The 23,507-nt window shown below is 36.7% G+C and overlaps 1 protein-coding gene across 4 annotated transcripts in view; it reads right to left on the reverse strand.

Moving 5' to 3' along the window:
* NARS2 (asparaginyl-tRNA synthetase 2, mitochondrial (putative)) overlaps nt 1-23,507 on the reverse strand; it is a 140,246-nt gene that overhangs the window by 18,110 nt on the left and 98,629 nt on the right. For 3 of the 4 annotated variants that reach the window (XM_008566129.1, XM_008566118.1, XM_008566111.1), the window contains 4 exons: nt 20,661-20,759; nt 20,510-20,547; nt 5,331-5,397; nt 3,500-3,637 (listed from right to left, as the gene is read on the reverse strand). In XM_008566129.1, coding sequence (XP_008564351.1) covers nt 3,500-3,637; nt 5,331-5,397; nt 20,510-20,547; nt 20,661-20,759 — 342 coding nt within the window. The remainder of the gene's footprint in view (nt 1-3,499; nt 3,638-5,330; nt 5,398-20,509; nt 20,548-20,660; nt 20,760-23,507) is intronic. The other variant, XM_008566123.1, reaches the window with a different exon arrangement.

A 23,507-nucleotide genomic window follows, 5' to 3' on the forward strand; every position in this document is an offset into this window, starting at 1 on the left:
AGAGAGAGAAAGAAAGAAAGAAAGAAAGAAAGAAAGAAAGAAAGAAAGAAAGAAAGAAAGAAAGAAAGAAAGAAAGAAAGAAAGAAAGAAAGAAAGGAAAGAAAAGAAAGAAACCATAATCACAACAGTACATCAAACTTTTGAAAGGAGAAAACAGAACTCTGGTTACTAGAGGTGGGAACGTGCGTTTAGTGAGAAATTGGTTAAAAGAATGATGACCTTTTAAAATGATGAATATACTAATTATCCTGATTTGCTCATCACACATTATACATAGGTACTGATATTCAACTATGTACCCCACAAATATGTATAATCGATTATGTTTCAATTAAAAAAGAAAATAAGAAAAAGAGGTCCTCAAGTCCTTTGGTGTAGAGGAAAGAGTCCTTAATTAAATAGTCATATAAGTAAATGTAAAATTACAACTGTGTTAAGGGTTACAATGGATTAAGAGTTAGTAGATGGGTTTGAAATTTAACATGGTACTATTGCAGCGTCTAACAGGGGTCTCTGGCCCAGTCTGCAGGGTCAAGTAAGGTTTTTCTGAGGAAATGATGATCAAGTAGAGATATGAAGAATAAGTAAAATTACTCAGGTGAGGAAGCATGTTGTAGACTGAAGAAACAAGATGTGTGAAGATCCTGAGGTGGAAGCACTGCATGTCTGAAGGTGTGGATGCAGCAGAGAATGCAAAGTGGAGCACCACAGTACACCAGGCTAGAAAGGCTGGTGCAGCCAGATTATACTGGGCTTTGCAAGCCATACAAGGGATCTTGGCTTTATCCTGGGAGCAAATGGAGGCTACTGAATGATTTTAAGAACAGAGATAACACAACTGGACTTACATTTTCTAAAAACTCCCACTGAAAAGGAGGGAATTGACTCAGGGAAGGAAAGAGTGGATACAGGAAGACCAGTATGGAGACAACTGAAATAGTCTAGGCAAGAGATGATGATACCTTAATCTAAAAAAGGTAAAAGTGGAAATGAGAAGTGGTTGGATTTTAGAAGTATTTAGGAGTGTAACAATGACAGAACTAAATAATAGCTTCAAAAATTTCAAAAATGACCCAGGTACCTGGCTTGCACAATTAGATGAACAGAGAATACGGAAAGATCAAATTTGGAGGGAGGAGGGAAGAAGAGGAGAAATCATGGGTTCAGTTCTCGACATGCTGAGTCTGTGATGCCTTTGAGATATGAAAATGGAACTCACTGAGGCAGTAAGATATATGAGTCCAGAGCTCAGAGAAGTCTGGATTATAAATATAAATTTTTGAGTTGTTTGAGAATAAACAGTAAGTTGTGGGTACCAATAAAATCACCTGGGGAGAGGAAAGACGACCTAGGACTGAACCTCGAGGAATTCCAACATCTAATGGATTGGTAGAAGTAGATGAACATGTACAGGAGATTAAGGAAGAATAACCACTGAGAAAGGAGAAAAAATTGGGAGAATACGATGTCACAGAAGCCAAGGGAAGAAAAGGGTTTTAAAAATAAAAAAAGTCATTAATAGTGCTGAACAGTACTGGGAGGTCAAGCAAAATAAAGACTTTTAAAAGTCTGTCGGATTTAGTAACATGAAGATCATTATTGACCACAACAAGAGTTGCTTCTGTGGTATGATGAGGTAGAAGCCATATTAGAAGGAATGAGGAATAAATGGTAGATGCTGTGGTGGTTATTAAAGACTCAATCGTCATCCTTAAGTAGTTCAGACTTTAGTTTAAGAAAGTAAAATTTAAACATAGACTACAAAAAATAGACACAACGCTACACAGCTTTACTAATTCTTTAAATGCTACAGAAATCCAGAAAAGGAAGGCTCAAGCAGAATATTTAAGAAAGTGCAAAACTGATGGACTGAAAAATGCTCATTACAGGGAAATTACATGAGAAGAATAGATAATGTGTGTGTGTGATGGGGGAGGGGGTTTAGGGTGGATAAGATGTAGAGAGGAGTGAAGTGATAAAAAAAAAAATCCATGAGATATGGATACAATCCTCTGTTTTGTGATGTAGGCTCAACACTAAATTATTCAGGATTAGATAATCTATGTCCTAGTCTCTCCTTTTTGATGCCAAATAGTGGGCCAATCAATTATACCAAAGGGTTGGTAGGGAAAAAAGAGAATAAAAATCATAAATAAATTGTGTTGCTCACTGGTTTTGGATGATGCTGTGTGAAAGGTGGGGACGAGTAAAATCAATGGCTAAAATGTAATTTATACGTGTGATTTTGAGGCAGTGTGACAGAGTGGAAAAGAACACAGACTTTAGAGCCAGAGGGAATCGGGTCTGAATACTAACTCTGTTACTTACTACCCATGTAGCCTTAGGAAATGCAATCAATCAGTTTATAGCCCAGTTTTTCATTTATAAAATAGGGGAAACAATAAGGTTCTTGGTAAAGTTGTTTTGGGGTTTAGAGATGAGATGGTTGTGCTTGACTTAAATGGTGGCTAATATTGTTTTTTAAATATTGTTTTATTAATATTATAAAAGAAAACAGGAAATAGATTCAAACTGAAAGAGTAGTACTCTACTGGGGACATTTTATTTACTGCTGGGCCCTAATCTACATTATTTTGTAGCTATTTATCTACAGGCAAGTGAAAAGGACTAGATAGCAAAGTTTAGTTTTGGGGCCTATTTTGAAATAAACATATTTGTCTCATGGACTTTTACAATTAATTATATTAACTACGTAACTATTGAAAAAATATTTAAAAAGTCAACATATATCCTTACTTTATATTATGGCTAATTTTGTAAAGAAGAGAGAAAAAGACAAAATAAGAGAAAAAAAGAAAAAAGGAAAAAAGTAAGCCAGAAGAATAAAAAAGGCAACTACAGTTAAGGGGGAAAAGAAAACAGGATAAGAAAGGATAAAGAGATCAGAGAAACAGACAGAGACAAGACAGGCAGAAAGAGAAGAGACAGACGAGAGCTGTGACAGGGAGACTCTGCCTAAATCTCCTTGATCCCTCCTTAGCCTTCCTCTCCCTATTTCTATATGATTGCCCAAACCGAAGTCCCCTAAGCCTCCTGCTCTGCCAAGATAGCTCTTCCTTTGCCTGATCATGCCACCGCTATCATCTCTTGCCCAGCATGCTTTCCCTCCCAGGGGACTCTTAACCAGTAACTTGACAGTAGACCTCCTATTGCTATTGTTTTAGGCCACTTTCAGTTTTTTAAAAAAACCAAAACAAACAACACCTCCTCCGCCCCCTCCCCCAAACACCCACATTTGCATCTGCTAAACTAAGAAGGACACCTTGTGATAGAAATGGGAAAGTATGTGTATAAAACACTGGGATCTTCTTAGAATGTTTTTTAAGTGGTGCTTTTGAAAATCTTTATCATTTTAAGAGCTGAAAAGAGTACTGAGTGTAATTTAAGAAAATATGCCAAAGGCTAAATGAAATTAAACCAAGGGAAAAACCCAGACTCTGAGATTACTAACCCCAATTTATTTAGTATCTCTTCTTACTGTGTGCTGAGGGGCATCTTCATTATCCCTCATGTAGAAAGGCTTGAGTTCTAATGGATAATTAATGACGAAGACTGGTATGTTGCCACAGTGCTTCACAAGGTACTTTTCATGTTCAGTTTGTAGATCAACACCCCACTGTAATGAGAAATAAGAAATGACCAAAGGAGAAGACAGAGCTGAAATATACAATTAAGCACCTAAAAATAACCTGTATCAGTTCTAAGGGCTCTCTTTCCCCTAAAGCTCAATGATGTGTGGAACTGTCTGCTGAGGTTACACAGCTGACTAAACTAGAGAGAGATATTTGTTAACAAAAACAGCTAAAGGTCTGGAAAGATGAAAGCTGAAACCAGCAGATAAACACTATGCTTTCTGTCTCCCATCTCAGAGAGCAGCATTCAGCAGGAAATTCAATAGTACCTGCAGGAAAACAAAGCACATTTTCCAAGGGGATAAAAACTAACTTTGGAATCACAGTTTATAATATTGCCTAGAGCTTCTTCCACAATTACTGTCCTTAAGTCTCAGGAAATTAAATGATGAAAGATAATATTCCTAATACTGAGCCTATCTTTGGCTAGATGGCTTCTTTTGGTGATTTTTAAAAATAAGAGTCAACTGATATATCAGGTACTCTTTGATGAATATTTAGTAACACTTCAATCTATTCATTCAGCAAATACTAATGTGCTTATTAAATTTCAGGTACCAGGCTAGTATTAAGAATAATAGCTATAGCCCCTAACTTCATGAAGCTTCCACGGTAGGAGACAAACATTAAATTAAAAATTATACAAAGAATTACCTGATTATAAATATAACAAGCACAGGTTACTACTACAATAGGATCTGACTTAACTGGGGATGGGGCCGGTGTAAAGAGTAGTTTGAAGACAAAGGCATTACGTTTTTAACATTATCTTATTACTCCTACTAGTCTGGCAATATCTTAAGTATAAAAAAAAGGACTGGAACAGGAATGTGGAGACTTGCCTCTAACATTATGCGCATGCCCACTGATAAATCACGTGGCTTCTCTTGGACCTATATCCTTGTCAAACAATAAAGGAGTTCCTTTATAGAAACAGAGAGTAGAACAGTGGTTGCCAGGGGGTAGAGGAAATGGGGAGACGTTGATTATAGGGTACAAACTTTTAGTTATAAGGTGAACAAGTTCTGAGGATCTTATGTACAGCATGGATGGTGACAGATGTATTAATTTGACTGTGGTAACCATTACACAATGTGTACATATGTGATCAAATTATCACATTGTATACCTTGAATATATGTAACTTTTATTTGTCAATTAAGTATTTTAAAATTAAATGTTTCAAATTCCTTGAAAACAAAGTGTTTTCCAGAGTGGCTCACAAATTAAAAAGCTCTATAAAGTTCTACTAAAAAAGAAACCTGTTTAATATGTTTTTAAAATTTATTTCATAACATAACTTCTTTTGTCTGTCACCTTTTAACATCATTGAGAATACACTTTAGGAAACACTGAAGTAGTTAATTTCTATAGTAATATTCTATAATTACCATTCTTTTTTTTAGGATTTTCATCTTCCTAAACTTGGGAAACTCCTTTATAACCCTTTACTCACTGCTATTCCAATGACACCATTCTATTTCAAAATTATTTTTCATTCTAAGTATTTCAACAAAGTTAAGCAAACATCAAACAAAGCCTATGTACAGGTGAGCAATTTCTCTTGCTAATAAGAGAAATAAGATTATTTTGAATAATTCTTAATGAAGTAAGATACGGATAAGAGGGAAACATTTTTACACACACACACACATACACACACACACAAAATATTACCTCTGGGGTGAAGGTGAAGTTCTGGGATGCTTGCTTTAAGATTTCTACTGCTTCGGTATAAGTAATGCTAGAGGAAAATATGATAAAAGCAGGGAAAGGTCAAAACAACAGGACTGCTACCTAGTCCATCTTAAAACTAGAAGGCACCTATTACCATACAATCGTGTGATCAAAAGTGAGTACTGAGTAACCAGGAATTAAGGTTGATCTAATCCTATAAAAGTCTGATCTACATGAAGAAAAGTGGCCATTCAATAACTCCACTCCTGATTTACTTGCAGTGTACACAGAACAGCAATTCACTTAAGCAAGTAGAGATTTTCTCTGAATCCATGCTATGCCAATGCCCTAATAAAAGGTATGAAATATTGAGGCTGAAAGAGCAAAAGACTTTCATAAAAGCCATCATTCGTTCATTCATTTATTTAATTCAATAAACACATATTTGGCACCTACTGTAGGGGCTAAGCAATATTCTAAGGTACTGGTGATATAGTAAACAAAAATAAAGCCCTGTCTTCATGGAACTAGTGTGTGGGTATGTGTGTGTGTGTGAGAAAGAGAGAGATAGGGGCATGGAGAGGTGAGACAGATAAACAGGTAGCTATTATTGCTATGAAGAAAAATAAAGGAGAGCAGACAGAGGGCGTTTAGGGATGACATTTTAGATAAAATGGTCAAGAGGGGCCTCACTGAGTTGGTGACATTTAAACAGAAACCTGCATCAAGTAAGGAAATGAATCATGTAAATATCTGGGGAGAAGTATTCCGGGCAAAAGGAACAACAAATACAAGCATCTGAAGTGAAGTGAGGAACAGTTTGGCTTGTTCAAGGAACAGAAAGGTCCATGTGACTGAGACATATTGAACAATGGAAAGAATGCCAGGAAATTAGATAGGAAAGGTAGTTAAGTATCAGATAAGATGGATTCTTTCAAGCTTGGTAATGTATTCTAAGCATTGTAAGACTGTTTAGGAAAAATATCATTGGATTTCTCAATAATAAACCCTCATGCCTAAAGTAAGCCAAGCCAAGGATTTGTTTTAATTTAACTGTGAATAGGTAACATATCTGCATAGTTTAAAAAAAAATCAAGAAGTATAAAAGAGTATACATCTCCCTTCTACACCTGTCCGATAGCCAGCCACCCAGTTCCTCTCACACAATCACTCTTGTTAGTTTCTTGTGAGTCCTTCTAGGGGATTACATATAATAATTTAAAATATTAATATACAATCTCCCTTTAAAAAAAAAATAGATGGCAGCCATAGCACACATGTCATACACACTCTTTCACACTTTATTTTATGCAATAGTATGCCTTGCAGATCTATCAGTACAGTCATCCCTTGGTATCTGCAGGGGATTGGTTCCAGGACTCCTTGAGGATACCCAAATCCCCAGATGTTGAAGTCCCTTATATAAAATGGTGTAGTATTTGTATATACCCTATGCACCTCCGCCAATATATTTAAAATATCTCTAGATTACTTTTAATACCTAATACAATATGTTATGTAAATAGTTGTTGTGCTGTATTTTTAAAATTTGTATTTTTTATTACTGTATTATTTTTTTTCCTTTCTATATTTTCAATCCATGGTTGGTTTAATCCCAGGATGCAGAACTGACAGGAGAGAGGGCCAACTATATATGAGGAACTTCTTCATTGTTTGAATTATTACATAATACTCCATTTTGTGAATGTATCATAATTAGTTTAACCAGTGAATTATTGATGGATATTTCAGATTTTTCTGATCTTTTGCTTTTAAAAAACATGACTACATACACCTACTTAATGCTATTACAAATAATTCTTATACACTAACTTTACAAATGGAAAAAGTGGAATTGTTGGATCAAAATTTTCAATTTTTATATATTTTGAAAGGTTTTGCCAAAGATATTACCTCCTTTTTACAGGCTTATAGCAATTTATGCGTATTAGTAACAAATGAAGATATCAGTTTCTTTGCAAGCTGTAGGAAAAACACTAACAGTATTCTGGATGATTAAAAAAAAAAAATCTATAAACTTTCTGAAGGGGCTTGAGCTCAAAAAATAACTTACCCAGCACAAACTTACTCTCTGAAGCAAAATTCCAAAGCTAGTTTTGAAGTGATAGGTTTTTTTTCTACGATGAAAATCCTATTCAAATTAAAATCCAGTACGGGCCGGCCTGGTAGCGCACTGCTACAGTGTGCCGCTTGGGAAGTGTGGTGGCGCTCCCGCCGAGGGTTCGGATCCCACATACAGACCGGCCGCTCACTGGCTGAGCAAGGTGCGGAAGCAACACCGAGGGTTGCGATCCCATTGCCGGTCCCGGTCCGGTACGGGCGCGACACTGAGGGTTGCGATCCGTTGCCAGTCACGAAAAAAGACAAAAAGGAAAAAAAAAAAAAAAAAAAAAGAAAATGAAGGATTGATGGAGCATAAAGTAAGCAGATGCAGGAAAAAAAAAAAAAAAAAAAAAAACCAAATTAAAATCCAGTATTAAATAATAGATCATTTCTAATGTAATAATGGAGGTGGTAATGGTGTTATTGGTAGTAGTAGTAAAAATAATAATTTAAAAATTAGCATTTTACAGAAAGGAAACTGAAGCTTCGAGAGGATCAATAATCTGCCAAAGATAACTCATGTAGGTAAATAGAAAACCCTGATTTGCTGACTTGAGTCTAAGCTTTTAACTGCTAGGACTGCCTAAAACACTTGCAGTTTCATATGTCCAATCAAAATAAAAGATAATGGGCTCTTCCTCTGACTCAACCACTCGCAAAGCTATATGTCATTTGAATTTAGTGAAAACATGTTATTAATTTTTGTAGTGCATTACACAAACATTAAAAGATTAAGTATTTGCACTTGTAAAATAAGATTGGACTATCTTGTCTAAAGTTCTTTTCTGCTTAGACATTCTATTGTTCTATTTAATCAATCACTTGGTATGATCTACCAGTTACACTGAGAAATAAAAGAGCAGTCAAAATGGGAAGCAGTAGGATTTTTTATTATTAAGAAAAAATGACCCTAAATATCTCGTTTTTTAGTTTTTTTTAAAAGATGACTGGTAAGGGGATCTTAACCTTTGACTTGGTGTTGTCAGCACCACACTCTCCCAAGTGAGTTAACCAGCCATTCCTACATAGGGATCCGAACCCATGGCCTTGGTGCTATCAGCACCACACTCTCCCAAGTGAGCCACAGACTGGCCCTAAAATATCCCTTGTTATTCTAGATCTTCTGCTCCACTGCCCCCACACCTTAATTTGAGGCAGAGCTTTCAAGTTCAAATTACAGTTCTGACACTGTATACCCTTAATGGGCTTCATCAACTCCAGATATTTCTCTTGATAGGTATAGAGAATAATATTTCTTCTCCTTTCCAGAAACTGTTTCCAAAGTGCTTTGAGGAAAGGAGGAAAAGACATTGTAATATAGCATTATACAGCAATAAACTACCTTCATATTTCAAAATTTTCATTGTTGAATGAAGAAATTTCATTATTCTAAAGCTGTTGGAGTAAAACTGCTAAGCTAAAGAGATCATTTCTGGCATTCTTTGCCTCAAATTCACACAGATAGATAACGAAGAGCAAATAAAAGAGGTAAGTATTGTATATTTTTCAAATCCTTAATATTATAAAGAAAATATAAAATAATTGAATTATATTTCTGCTTGATAAGGCTAAATTCAATTACTACATAAATGCTTTTAATATATTTTCATATAAAATAATCATAACAAACACTCAAGAATACACTGAAATCTATTTATTCAAAAGAATACAAGTCATGTGGTGTCGCTACATGTATTAAGCAATTAATAGTGGATTTCTACATAAAGAACAACAGTTTCAGCGATGATATAACACCATCCCCCTACTGGCCAGCTGAAGAAAAATTAAGAAAAAATAAAAACATAAAAAGAAAAACAGTTGCTTTGTTTTGCTATCTCCCTGTTTTTTCTTTACGTTTTAAAGGACTAACTCAAAGGTAGATTCGGCTACACCTATATTTTCAGGAATTTCAGAATCAATGCCTTAAAAAGCAGCAGCAGAAGGGTGGTGACAAGGTGGAAGAGAGGGCACCCTTACACAGACAATTTCTCAACTTGTTACCTCTGATGATATTAATTTAATAGTCATCACCACACCACCACCACCATCCTATTATACTTTAGTGGCTACCCTTAGCATTTTAACATGCATATCTGACTTAACAAGTCTAAAGTGAACCAGTAATCTCTCCCTTCCTTTCAAAGAACACCAGGACTAACACACTTCAACTGTGAACACATGTCCAGTTTTACATTACTGCTGTCCAGTATTTTATTTCTAAGGGGACATTTATATTCTCTCAACAATGTGAAGATACTACTTTATCATTCTACTGTCACTATTGTTATTTGAACTGTTCATTGCATCAGCTGTTTCTCACTTAGGGTAGGCTCTTTCCCTGTGTGTTTCAGAGTTTGCTACTGTGAGATTATCTTCACCAGTTTGTTTTTCAGAATACCATGCCACCTGGATTGAGAGTGTAAACCTCAAGACTGGTTTTGTATTTTCTTCTACAGGTACTCTAGGGTTATCACCAACCCAAGACAATTTTTTACTTTAATGTCTTGGCTTGAGGATTCTTGGACTACACAGGAAGAAATTCAAACTCTAGGCTCACTTAAAGGCAGACTGTGGCTGCAAATTCTCAATGGAGACTTTTTTTCTTTTTTTTTTTTTTTGCTTCTGCCCTTATGCCCAGGCTAAAGCAGACATACTTTTTCCTAAACTCCCTATGCTGGCTAGCTGTATTTTCTATTTGTTTGCTTGCTTTCTAGTTGGCCCTTTCATAACGATGCAGTCCTTTGGAAAGGACTAGCTGTCCATGTGTATGCGCGCGCGTTTCAGGGGCTATCCTGATTCTAATTAATTATGCTTACGTCCACTCTCATGTCCTCTTATGGCTGTTAAATCTCTGGTTTCAAAGACTGGCAAACTGCCATCCACCTTCCCTCCCTCCACCCTGAGAGTCTTCAGCATCATAACATTTATGCATACCACTCTGATGTTTGGTTCCTTCTTCAATCTAGCATTTGAAACTTCTCTTACTTTCTAGTGAACTCAACAATGCATCATTTACAAGAATTTTATAATTTTTTTTTTTTCCTTTTTTTGTCTTTTTTCGTGTCCGGCAATGGATCGCAACCCTCGGTGTTGCTCCCACACCTCGCTCAGCCAGTGAGCGGGAACCGGTCTGTATGTGGGATCCGAACCCTCGACGGGAGCGCCACCGCGCTCTCAAGCGGCGCACTGTATCAGTGCGCCACCAGGCCGGCCCAAGAATTTTATAATATTTTAACTATCATTTTTAAATGTTTTGTAGCAGGAGTGTTTTTAAGTTATTTAGTCATATATAAATTTATTTAAATTTTTGTAATTGACAAATACTAATAGTATATATTTATGGAGTACAATGTAACATTTTGACACATATATATACATTGTGGAAATTTAAATCAAGCTATTTAACATATCCATCTCCTCACATATTTTTTGGTAGTAAGGACATTTAAAATCTATTCTTTAAGCAAGTTTGAAATATACATTATTATTAACTATGGTCACCATGTTATGCAATAAGTCTCGAAATTTTACTGCTTCTCCAAATTTGACTTTTATAGATTCCGCATGTAAGTGACATCATGTGGTATTTGTCTTTCTGTGCCTGGCTTACTTCACTCACCATAATATCCTCCAGGTTGGGGCCAGCCCCGTGGCGCACTCAGGAGAGTGCGGTGCTTGGGAGTGCAGCGGCGTTCCCGCCACGGGTTTGGATCCTATATAGGGATGGCCGGTGCGTTCACTGGCTGAGTGCGGTGCGGGCGACACCAAGCCAAGGGTTGCGATCCCCTTACTGGTCACAAAAATGACCAAAAAAAAGAAAAAATCCTCCAGGTTGAGTCAAGCTGTCACAAATGACAGGATTTCCTTCTTTTTAAGGCTGAATAGTATTCCGTTGTGTATATATACCACATTTTCTTTATCAATTCATCTGTTGATGAACACTTGGTTTGATTCCATATCTTGGCTATTGTGAATAATGCTGCAGTGAGCATGGAAGTGGCGATATCTCTCTGACATACTGATTTCAATTTCTTGGGATATATACCCAAGGTGGGATTGCTGGATCACATAGTAATTCTATTTATAGTCTCTTAAGGAACCTCCATACTGTTCTCCATAATGGCTGTACTAATTTACATTGTTACTAACAATGTACCAGGGTTCCCACACTTCACATCCTTGCCAAAACTTACCTTTTATCTTTTTAATAATAGCCATTCTAACAGGTGTGAGGTGATATCTCATTGAGATTTTAATTTGCACTTCCCTGATGATTAGTGATGAACATTTTTCATATTCCTGTTGCCATTTGTATGTCTTCTTTTGAGAAATGTCTTTTCAAGTCCTTTGCCACTTTTTAAACAAGTTATTTGTTTCTTTTTTTTTTTTTTTGTCTTTTGTCTTTTTCCGTGTCCGGCAATGGATCGCAACCCTCAGTGTTGCCCCCGTACCGGACCGGGGACCGGCAACGGGATCGCAACCCTCGGTGTTGCTCCCGCGCCTCGCTCAGCCAGTGAGCGGGAACCGGTCTGCATGTGGGATCCGAACCCTCGGGCGGGAGCGCCGCCGCGCTTCCCAAGCAGCGCACTATCCAGTGCACCACCGGGCCGGCCCAAGTTATTTGTTTCTTGATGGAGCTATTTGGATTCCTTACTTTCGATATTAACCCCTTACTAGATGTAGAGTTTGCAAGTATTTTCTCCCACTCTGTGGGCTGTCTCTTCACTGTGTTACTTGTTTCTTTTGCTGTGCAGAAGCTTTTTGTTTTGATATGATCCCATTTGTCTATTTTTTGCTTTTGTTGCCTGTGATTTTGAGGTCATATCTAAAAAATCACTGACCAGTGTCATAAAGGATTCCCCCGTGTTTTCTTCTAGCAGTGTTACAATTTCAGGCCTTACGTTTGAGTCTTAACCATTTGGAGTTTATTTCTGTATACAGGGTGAGATTAGGGTCCAATTTGATTCTTCTGCGCATGGATATCAGTTTTCCCAACACTATTTATTGCAGAGAATGTCCTTTTTCACTGTCTCCTGTTGGCACATTATCAAAAAGCAATTGTCCATAAACATGTGGGTTTATTTCTAGGCTTTCTGTCCTGTTCCATTGGTTGATGTATTTTTTTGCCAATAAAATGTTAGTTTGATTACTATGGCTTTGTAGTAGATTTTGAACTCATATATTGTGATGTCTCCAGCTTCGTTGTTTTTGCTAAAGATTGCTCTGGCTATTCAGGGTCTTTTGTAGTTTCCCGTGTGTTTTAGGACTGTTTTCCTGTTTCTGTGAATTCTGTGAATTTCTGTGAAATCACATAGAAATTTTGGTAGGTATTGCATTAAATCTGTAGATTGCTTGATAGTATATTTTTATAATATTAATTCTTCCAATCCATGTACACTTTCCATTTATTTGTGTCTTCTTAAATTTCTTTCACCAATGTTTTATAGATTTCAGTATACAGATCTTTGCCTCCTTGGTTGAATTTACTCATAAGCATTTTTGGTTGTTGCTATTGTAAAGGAGATTGTTTTCTTAACTTCTTTTTTGGATAGTTCATTGTTAGTATATAGAAATGCTACTGACTTTTTTTTTTTTTTTCCTTTTTGTCTTCTCTTTTACTGACCGGCAACGGGATCGCAATCCTTGGTGTCACGCCCGCACCGCGCTCAGCCAGTGAGCGGGAACCAGTCTCTACATGGGATCCGAACCCTCGGTGGGAGCGCCGCTGCGCTCCCAAGCGGCGCACTCTCCAGTGCGCCACTGGGCCGGCCCGCTACTGACTTTTGTATATTGATTTTGTATCCTGCAACTTTACTGAATTCACTTATCAGTTCTAACAGTTTTTTAGTAGAGTCTTTAGGGTATTCTATACATAAAATCACGTCAATAGCAATTGCCCTTTCCTGGTAGAATGCCTGTTATTCACTTTTCTTGCCTAATTGCTCTGGCTAGGACTTCCATTACTATGTTGAAAAGTGGTGAGGGTGAGAGTGGGCATCCTTGTCTTGTTCCTGATCTAAGAGGAAAAGCTTTCAACTTTTTATCATTTAATATATTAGCCATGGGCATGTTATAAATGGCCTTTATTGTGCTGAGGTACATTTCTTCTATACCTAAATTATTGAGAGTTTTTACCATGAAAGGATGTTGAAGCATTTTATTAAACTGCTTTTTCTGTATCAATAGTTTTTGTTCTTCATTTTGTTAATGTAGTACATTACACTTATTAATTTGCATTCCAAGAATAAATCCTACTTGATCATGGTGAATGAATCTTTTAATGTGCTGGGGTTTTTTTTGTATTTTGTTTGCTTGTATTTTGTAGAGAATTTCTACATCTATGTTCATCATGGATATTGGCCTGTAATTTTTTTTTTATAGTGTCCTTGTCTGGCTTTGGTATTAGGGTAATGCTGGCCTTGTGAAATGAGTTTGGAAGTATTCCCCACACTTGAATCTTTTGGAAGAGTTTGAGAAGAACAGGTATCAGTTCTTTTTAAAATGTTTGGTAGAATTCAGTTCTGAAGCCATCTGGTCCTAGGCTTTTGATAGGAGACTTTAGTCTATTCAGATTTTCTATTTCTTCATACTTCAGTCTTGGTATGTAAAATATTTCTAGAAATTTAACCATTTTTTCCAAGTTACCCAATTTGTTGGTGTATAATTGTATGCCAACATTCTAGTTTATTATGATCTTTGTATTTCTGTCATATCAGATATATCATATCATATCCTTTTATTTGTGATTTTATTTACGAGTCTACTCTCTTTTCTTTTCAGTATAGCTAAGGGTTTGTCGATTTTGTTTATCTTTTCAAAAAACCAATTCAATTTCATTATTTTTTTTCTATTTTTCTAATCTCTGTTTCACTTATCTCTGCTCTGAGTTCCTTGAAGTGTAATGTTAGGTTGTTCATTTGAGATATTTCTTCTTTATCTGATGTAGGTGTTTATTTTTATAAATTTCCTTCTTAGAACTGCTTTTGCTGCATCTCATAAGTTTTGGTTTGTGTTTCTATTTTTGTCTCAAGGGATTGCTTGATTTCCCTCTTGATTTCTTCTTTGACTCACTGGTTGTTTGGGAACATGTTGTTTAATTTCCACATACTAGTGAATTTTCTAAGATTTCTAGTTTTATACCATTGTGATTAGAAAAGATATTTTATATGATTTCAATCCTGTTAAATTTGTTCACCTTGTTTTGTGGGCTAACATATGATCTATTATGGAGAATGTTCTGCATGTGCTTGAGAAAAATGTATGTTCTGTTGCTATTAGATGGACTGTTCTGTAAATATTTGTTAGGTTCACTTGGTCTAAAGTGCAGATAAAGTCCAATGTTGAAAGTAGGGTACTGAAGTCCCCACCTATTACTGTATTGCAGTCTCTCTCTCCCTTCAGATCATTTAATATTTGTTTTACACATTTATGTGCTCTTATGTTAGGTGCATATATATTTAAAATTGGGGTTTGGGCCATAATCCTCAAAGCCATAACCCCAAATGTCATAACTCCAAATGTTAAAATCCCAAAAGACCAAAATCCCTGAAGTCTAAAATCCTGAAAATCACAATCCCCAAAGATCAAAATCGTGAAAATATCATTCTGGAAAAAATTTTAAAAATTCTTTAAAATATATTTATTTACACTTAAAAGTAGAATTTTTTTTTTTAAGAAATATATAAAAACTTGACAGAACACTTCATAGGCCACTTTATACAATAAAATAGGCACACATGACATACATGTTTTTGCAAGCATGAACACTCAGGTATAATATGGACAGTCACATAGGTTTAAAAGTTATAAGCTGACGAACATATTCATATAGAAATAGGTCAAAAAGCAAAATGTATAAATGTATATCACTATGGTTGGTAATTGTGTGCACCTAGCTTTACAACTGTGCTCAAATACCATAACAGACAACCTAAGTCTTTTGATGAGATCAATCAAGAAACAATGATAGTCACTACTACATATGTAATTGCCTAAAGAGGTGAAATCTTGAGAAACTTTATCTTTTAAAAATGTAAATGTACAAAAAGGACATTTCTTCACTTATTGAGGAAATTTCAATATTTTTACATACATGCACAATGCTTACAAACTTTGTGATAACACACTTTCATGGAGTCAAATTTGCACAAAAAGCATAAAACAAATTAGAACTCTATAAAAATCTTTACACAATTTATAACTCCAGTATTGAAAATGATGCAAAGATAAAATATACAGCATAGTGATTTGTAAAAAATAATGTTGACAATTTAAAATAGTGGGGACAATAAAACAAAAAAAAAAAAAGAAAAACAAAACTAAAAAGAAAATTTGACATATAAAAAAGTGTCTTACAGGGATAGATTATGGGCAATTGAATGGAGGTAGACCGTAAGGGCTGGCTGGCTTTCACAATCATTAACTATATTTTGAAGTCTGGGATTGCAATGAATAGCTGCTTTTTTTTTTTTTTTTTTTTTTTTTTTAAGGGCATGGCTCTCTTTAGATAACATGTTCAAATTCATTTTCTATGTGGCACTGTTCTTTTTGAAATTGTTCTATGATTCAACATACACCGACACGAATATCTACTTTCAGAATTTCAACATTTGGGATTGTGATTTTTGTGATATAAAACTTTAGGGATTTTTATCTTTTGGGATTTCAACATTCAGGATTATGGCATTTGGGATTGTGTTCTTTGGGACTGCCTTCTTTGGGATCATGATCAACACTGGTGTTTTTTAATAGTTTTGTCTTTTAACTCTCATACTACAGATAAAATTGTTTTACATACCACCATTACATAGCAGACTATTGTGAAAGTGACTTTATATTACTTATACTATCAGGTTTTGTACTTTCACATATTTTATGTAATTAATTAGCAGCTTTTCATTCCAGCTTAAAGAATTCCCTTTAACAATTTCTAGTGGTGGTGAACTTTTTTTTTTTTAACTGCTGGCTAGTGTGGGGATTCAAACCTTTGACCTTGGTGTTACAACACTACACTCTAGCCAGTTCTCCCTTAGGTTTTGTTTGTCTGGGAAAGTTTTTATTTCTCCCTCATTTTTGAAGGACAGCTTTGCCAGGTAGAGTATTCTTGGCTGGCAGTTTCTTTCCCTCAGTATTCTGAATATATCACCTTACTCTCTCCTGGCCAGCAGGCTTCTGCTGAGAAATTTTATCTTTCACAAATGTACATGTATATTTGGGACTCCCTTCCTTGTGATGTTTCTTTTTTCTTGTTGCTTTCAGAATTTTTTTTTTGTCTTTTATTTTTGATAGTTTGATTATGATGTGTCTTTGGGAACTCTGGGTTGAATTTGACTGGTGATTTCTGAACTTTCTTTACCTTAATGTTGGTTGGCATATTTCCCCAGATTTGGTAAGTTTTCCCCCATTTTTTTTTTTTTTTCCTTTTTGTCTTTTTTCGTGTCCGGCAACGGATCGCAACCCTCAGTGTCGCGCCCACACCGGACCGGGACCGGCCACGGGATCGCAACCCTCGGTGTTGCTCCCGCACCTCGCTCAGCCAGTGAGCGGGAACCGGTCTGTATGTGGGATCCGAACCCTCGGCGGGAGCGCTGCCGCGCTTCCCAAGCAGCGCACTGTAGCAGTGCGCCACTGGGCTGGCCCTCCACCATTATTTCTTTAAACATGCTTCTTGGACCTTTTATTTTCTCTTCTCCTTCAACTTCTACTATGCATCTGTTTGTTCTTTTGATGGTGTCTCATGATTCCTGTATGCTTTCTCCATTCTTTTTTTTCTATTGCTTCTCTAACTGGATAATTTCAAATGCCATCTTTGAGCTCACTAATTTTTCTACTTGACTGAGTCTGCTGCTGAAGCTTTCTATTGCATTTTTCAGTTCAGTTATTGTATTATGATTTCTTTTTAGTTTTTTTTTTTGTATCTATTTCTTTGACAAACGTTTATGTGTACTGTTTTCTAGATTTCATTTAATTTTCTATCTGTGTTTTCTTGTAGTTCTCTTGGACTTCTTTAATAGGATTATTCTGAATTCTTTGTCAATCACTTCATTGATCTCCCTATATTTAGGATCCACTATTGGAGCTTTATTCACTTCTTTTGGTCACATCTGAATTCTTTGTTTCTTTATAATCCTGTTTCTTTATAAACCTTGCATTGGTGTCTATGCATGTGAGGGAGTGGCCACCTCTTCCAACCACAGGTGTTCTATGGCAGATATAGTCCTTCACTATTTTGTCTACCCTGGGATACTGGATGGACCAGCTGGTAATGACCATAGACAGGCAGAGCTTTTTGTTAGGTTTTCTAGTTGGGTTGTGTTGCTGCCTTTGCTGTGAGGTTGGGTGGGGATGTTAGCTGGGCTCTGCCATTTGGTGAGGACGACTTGCCCTATGGTCAGGTGGAGCTGCTGGCCTCTAATTGGGCAGGTTGCAGGCTGCATTCATGGACTGGTCAGTACTGCTATCTGAGTTTTGCTGTTGCATAGGGCTGAAGACTTGGCTCCAAGTTTAGGTGGGATCACTGCTCACAATGGGTGTGACCAGAGGCTATGTCCTGTAGAAATGGATGGTTGAGGCCTGTCTCCTTTCTGGAGTGGAGCCTTGGAGTGGACTCTGAGGCTGGGTCAAGTTGATGTTTAGACTCCCAGGTTAGACAGGGCCAGTTCCTATGCTTTGTAGAAATGTATGGTTGTCTACCTGCCTCGGTGGAGCCTTGAGGTAGGCTGAGGCTGAGCAGGGTGGCTGGCCAGTAGGAACTCAAGCCAGGTAAAACTTCCCATTGAGCTTCTGGGAGGGACCAGCTTGGCTTTGTCAGTGGGCTGTGGCTAATATCCCTGATCTGGTGCCACTGCTGGCAAGAATAGAGCTACCACCAAAATTTCTGTGCTGGTTGCTGTGAGACCTGCTCCCTTTCTTTATTCCTTCCTGACGGCAGATGGTCTGGCCTTGATCTTATCCCCAGAGTTCTTCATGAGCAAGACAGGAATGGACCATCTGGGAAGCATCTGAGAATGCTGGGAAGCTAGATGATGTCTGCCTCCAGATTTGTTTTCCCACTGCAGACACCGTAGGCCAGGGGAATCCTCCCTGTGTGGCAACATGCCAACTTAGCAGATGGGTGATGCGGTCAAAGTGAGACCATTCCTTTTACCCCGCTAACGCAGTTTTTTTTGTTCTGTGGTCCATGTGAATGTCTCAGTCTCATTCCCAAATTTTGGGATTTTCTCAGAGGTATTCTTGTCTGTGGATAGTTGCTAGTTGGACTTTCTGCCGGAGTGGGGAGAGTGAAACCTGGGACCTCCTATTCACCAACTTACTGATGTGACTTTCCCCATAAATTTAAACTTTAAATACGATTTGTGTTATGCAGAATGGATGATGATGGTGGCAATATCTGAAATGGCACAGCTCATGAGATCATTTCCCAGCCTTAATATTTTATAGACAGGAACTCCAAAGCATAAGAATTAAGTGATATGTAAGGGTCATAAAGATAGTGAAGGAACTACAACCAACGTTACCATTAATTCCAGTGCCCTTTCAAATATATATAGTGGTTAAAAGCATAAACTCTGAAATCAAATATGAGTTTCAATCGCCATTTCATCTTTTATTTGCTTAATCTCTTTGCACTCATTCTTCATCTATAAAATGGGAATAACTACTCAGAGTTGTTGTGAAGATAAAATGTACTACTAATGTATGTAAAGTTTATCACTGTCTGGCTTATACTGAATTTTCGATACATGGTGAATATTATTTTTCCCATGTTGGATCTTATTAATTAGATAGGAGTTGGACAACTAAGATCTTCTCCCTGTTTTTCTGACACTAGTACCGATTCCTTGAACGGCCCAAATTAATTCTTTCCTTATCTAATAATTACTTTTATCAGAATTCTGTTATTAACTCCAAAACATACTTTTTCAACAGCCTACCCAACATCTATAACTGGATGTCTGAAAAACACCTCAATCTTAACATGTCTGAGTTCCTGATACCACCCCCTTTTCTCCAACTCCACCTGACCCCCATGACATTTATAGCTTTCCCAATCTCTACCAGTGGCAGCTCCATTTTTGTAGCTGTATAAGACAAAAGGCTTGACATCACCCTAGACTCCTTTCTCTCTCTCTCTTTCTCATCCTTATCAAATCTTGTTTGCTCAATCACTAAAACATATCCAGAACAGAATAACTTCTCTACCACCATGCTGATCTATAATGGTTAATTTTATATGTCAACTAGGCTGATCCACAGTATGGAGATATTTAGTCAAATATTATTCCGAATGTTTCTGTGAAGGTGTTTTTTGGATGATATTAACATTTAAATTAATGGACTTTGAATAAAGCAGATTACCGTCCACAATGTGGGTGGACTGCATCCAATCAGTGGGAGGCCTTACAAGGACAAAGACTGACCTCTTCCTATGAAAGAAGTAATTCTGCCAGCAGACTGCTTTTGGACTTGAACTGCAACTCTTTCCTGAGTCTCCAGCATGTTGGCCTACCCCACCAGATTTTGAACTCACTAAGCCTCCACAATCACTTGAGCCAATTCCTTAAAATAAATCTCTCTCTTGCACACACACACACACACACACACACACACACACCCCTGCAGTTCTGCTTCTCTGGAGAACCCTAATACGTGATCCAAATCATCATTAACTCTCCCTTAGATGCTAAGAGTCTCCTAATTGGTTTTCTGCTCTCACTTTTGTCTTGATAAAACCTACACTTTGTGTATTTTTTAAAGTTTGTTTTCTAATCAAGCCAAATTTTGATTACTAAAATTAGTATAAATTTGAATTGTAGTAATAGTTAATAATTAGTATGTTCATTTATCTTGCTATGGCTTATTAATTTATTTATTTATGAAGCAACGATTAATGACTATGAACAAGACAGAAAGAGCTATAATAATTAGAACACAGGTCTTGCCTCAAGTCTGGGGAGTGTGGTGAACAGACATATAAACTAAAAATTATAATACAATGTGGTAAATACAATGACAAAGTATGAATAAAGTTCAGAGAAAGTATAATATCTACTTACATTAAAAAGTTGTTTTTTAGCATATGTTCTAATCTGTCCTTGGTAAGAAAAGACAAAAAAGAAGATTTAAAAAAATGTAATTATATTCATTATGTGTAAGTAACATATTTAAACAGTAGATATATTGGGTTTCCTCCACAACATTAATTACCTTTTGGCCAGGAGCTATGAATTTGTGACAGAGTTCAACATCTTCAGGACAATTTGAGAGAACCATCATTGTTGTAGCCTTGAAGAGTTCCTCCATAACCTAAAGGAAATAACACAGAATCACCTGACAAGTAAGCAACTTTATATAAAAAACCTCTTCAGGGCTCTGTAAGGACTGTTTTCTAGGTTTTAACAATGATAAATCCATTAGGCCTCTTAACCCCTGAATATACTATAGCAAATTAGTCCAGTTTTCCAGGAGAGGTCGAATGAATAGCTGTAACTGATTGATGTCTCCCTAAATTTCAATAAACCCACTTATAGAATCAGGACCACAGTAGCACCTAGCTTACAGGATTGTTGTGAGAACTAAATGAGATAATCCATGTATCAGACTTTGCATGGTATCTGGCTCAGAGAAGCACACAACAAACAGCTGTGAAGAGGAAGTATATTTTGAAAAGTAGTTCATCAGTCATTGGTAAATGAAAGTAAACTTTAAAATTAGAGAAGCAATGAGATATAGCTAAATATAAATTGTATATTTTGCTTTGCTGAAGCATAAAGTAAAAATAACAGGAATCAGCATACAACACAAATCAATACATAAGAATTCATTCTACCATGGGTGTCCTTAGAAGACTCATGGACGAAACTTGTTCTTAAAAGAAAAAAGTGACTGGAATGGAAAATATTTATGAAATCTCTTAAATGAAAACTACTATTTTTGGTTTGAAATCTGTGAGACCATATTAGACCCTCCAAATGTTGTGCTCATAAAAATACACACATTTATAAACTACAGGTTACCTCAAAGGCAGGGATTTTCTTTTCCTCTGTTGCATCATCAGTACACCCTATCCAGGCTGGAAACACAGTGGGGGAATAACTGTCTACTGAAGTAATTTAATACGATCAAATATGATCGGATATAAAACAGCACTTAAATACCAAGAGAAAACCAGACTACTTTATGACGCTTCAGTCTTCATTAGTCGCATTTAGTATAGATGTCTTGCTAAGCTACACTGCATTCCTTGTTTATTCTTTTACCTTCTATTGCTATGGTTATTTATCCTTCTAACCAACATGCATATCTAATATAGCAGAAGAAATTCGTGAGGATGTTGGTATCTGAGGCACTGACAGTGTAAAATGGTAATGACATACAATTTGGGGAAGGTGGAAAACGAGTTAGAATCAAAAGACTAGACAGCAGTAAAGATAAAACTGAAGGAAATAAGCAGAATTAAAGCAGAACTTTCTACGGACCTTGTAGTCTAAGAAGGGGAGATATGTTTAACTTTAGGCTTCATGTAAAAAATGTAAGGTAAACCATTAAATAATATAAAAAGAATGTATAAATTCTAAACAAGTGGGGAAAAAGAAAGAAAAATAAAACCAGATGGATCCAATGGACAGGAATACAGGAGTAAGGAATAACTTGATGAAAGGGAAACAACAGGAGGCTAAAAATCTTTTACCTTGAACCTATATCACTTGTAGTCCAGCAGTGAGATAAGGAAATTACTGAGTTACTGAATGATATATGAAGGATCATAACCCTCAATCACTAAACAAAGCCACAGATTGGATGGTATGCCTGCATTTTTGAGGGACACAATACACCTATCTATAAGGTGAAGACTTTGATCACTGGGGTTGTTAAACTGGGGTCTTTCATGAGCAGTAAATTTCCATTTGAAGAAAATCACTGGATTCCCTCACTTTGACTTTCAGACTGTGCCCTATAAATATATTTGAAAAAAACAGAAACTTAACTGGTCCATCTGCTAAAAACCAAAGATAAAGAAAGAAGCCAGAGAAAAATAACCTGTTACATATAATGGAACAACAATTCAAGAAACAAGTTTATCCTCAAAAACTATGGAGGTCAAAAGACAACAGAACATTTTTATTTTACTTATTTATTTTTTAAAAATTTATTTATTTATTCCTTTTTTTTGTCTTTTTTTTTTTTTCCATGTCCGGCAACGGGATCGCAACCCTTGGTGCTGCATCCGCACCCCGCCCAGCCAGTGAGCGGGAACCGGTCTGTATGTGGGATCCGAACCCTCGGCGGGAGCACCACCGCGCTCCCAAGTGGCGCACTGTAGCAGTGCGCCACCGGGCCGGCCCTAAAAATTTATTTTTTTTTTTAAAGTTTATTTTGTCAATATACATTGTGGTTGATTATTGTTGCCCATTACCAAAACCTCCCTCCCTCCTCCCTCTCCTCCCTCCCACCCAACAATGTCCTTTCTGTTTGCTTGTTGTACCAACTTCAAGGAATTGTAGTTGTTCTGTCTTCTTCCCCCCCGACCCCGGCGGTACAGCAGGGAACCTAAATGTCTATTTAGCTCTTTTGCCCATTTTTTAATTGGGTTGCTTGTTTTTTTCTTGTAAAGTTGTTTGAGTTCCTTGTATATTCTGGATATTAATCCTTTGTCAGATGTATATTTTGCAAATATTTTCTCCCACTCGACAACAGAACATTTTTAAAGTGCTAAAAGAAAAGAACTGTTGAGCCAAAATTCTATATCCTGTGAAAATATCCTTCAGGAATGACAACAAAATTTTTAAAATTCTCAGATGAAGGAAAACTAAGAGAACTGGTTGCCAGCAGAACTGCTCTTAAAACAAATGTTGCTACAAAGGAAGAGAGGAGGGGAGGAAGTGGGGAGGGGAAGAACAGGGAAGGGAGGAAGGGAGAAAAGGAATGAAGGAAAGAAAGAAAGAAAGAAGAAAGAGCCACAACAATATGTTGAGCTTTCAGAAGGAGAAAACAAATCTGTGGTTACTAGGGGTGGGGGTGGGGGGAGAGAGGGGGTTGGGGAGAGAGGGGGTT

Source organism: Galeopterus variegatus, unplaced genomic scaffold (genome assembly GCF_000696425.1).
Source record: "Galeopterus variegatus unplaced genomic scaffold, G_variegatus-3.0.2 Scaffold15, whole genome shotgun sequence".
NCBI lineage: Eukaryota > Metazoa > Chordata > Mammalia > Dermoptera > Cynocephalidae > Galeopterus > Galeopterus variegatus.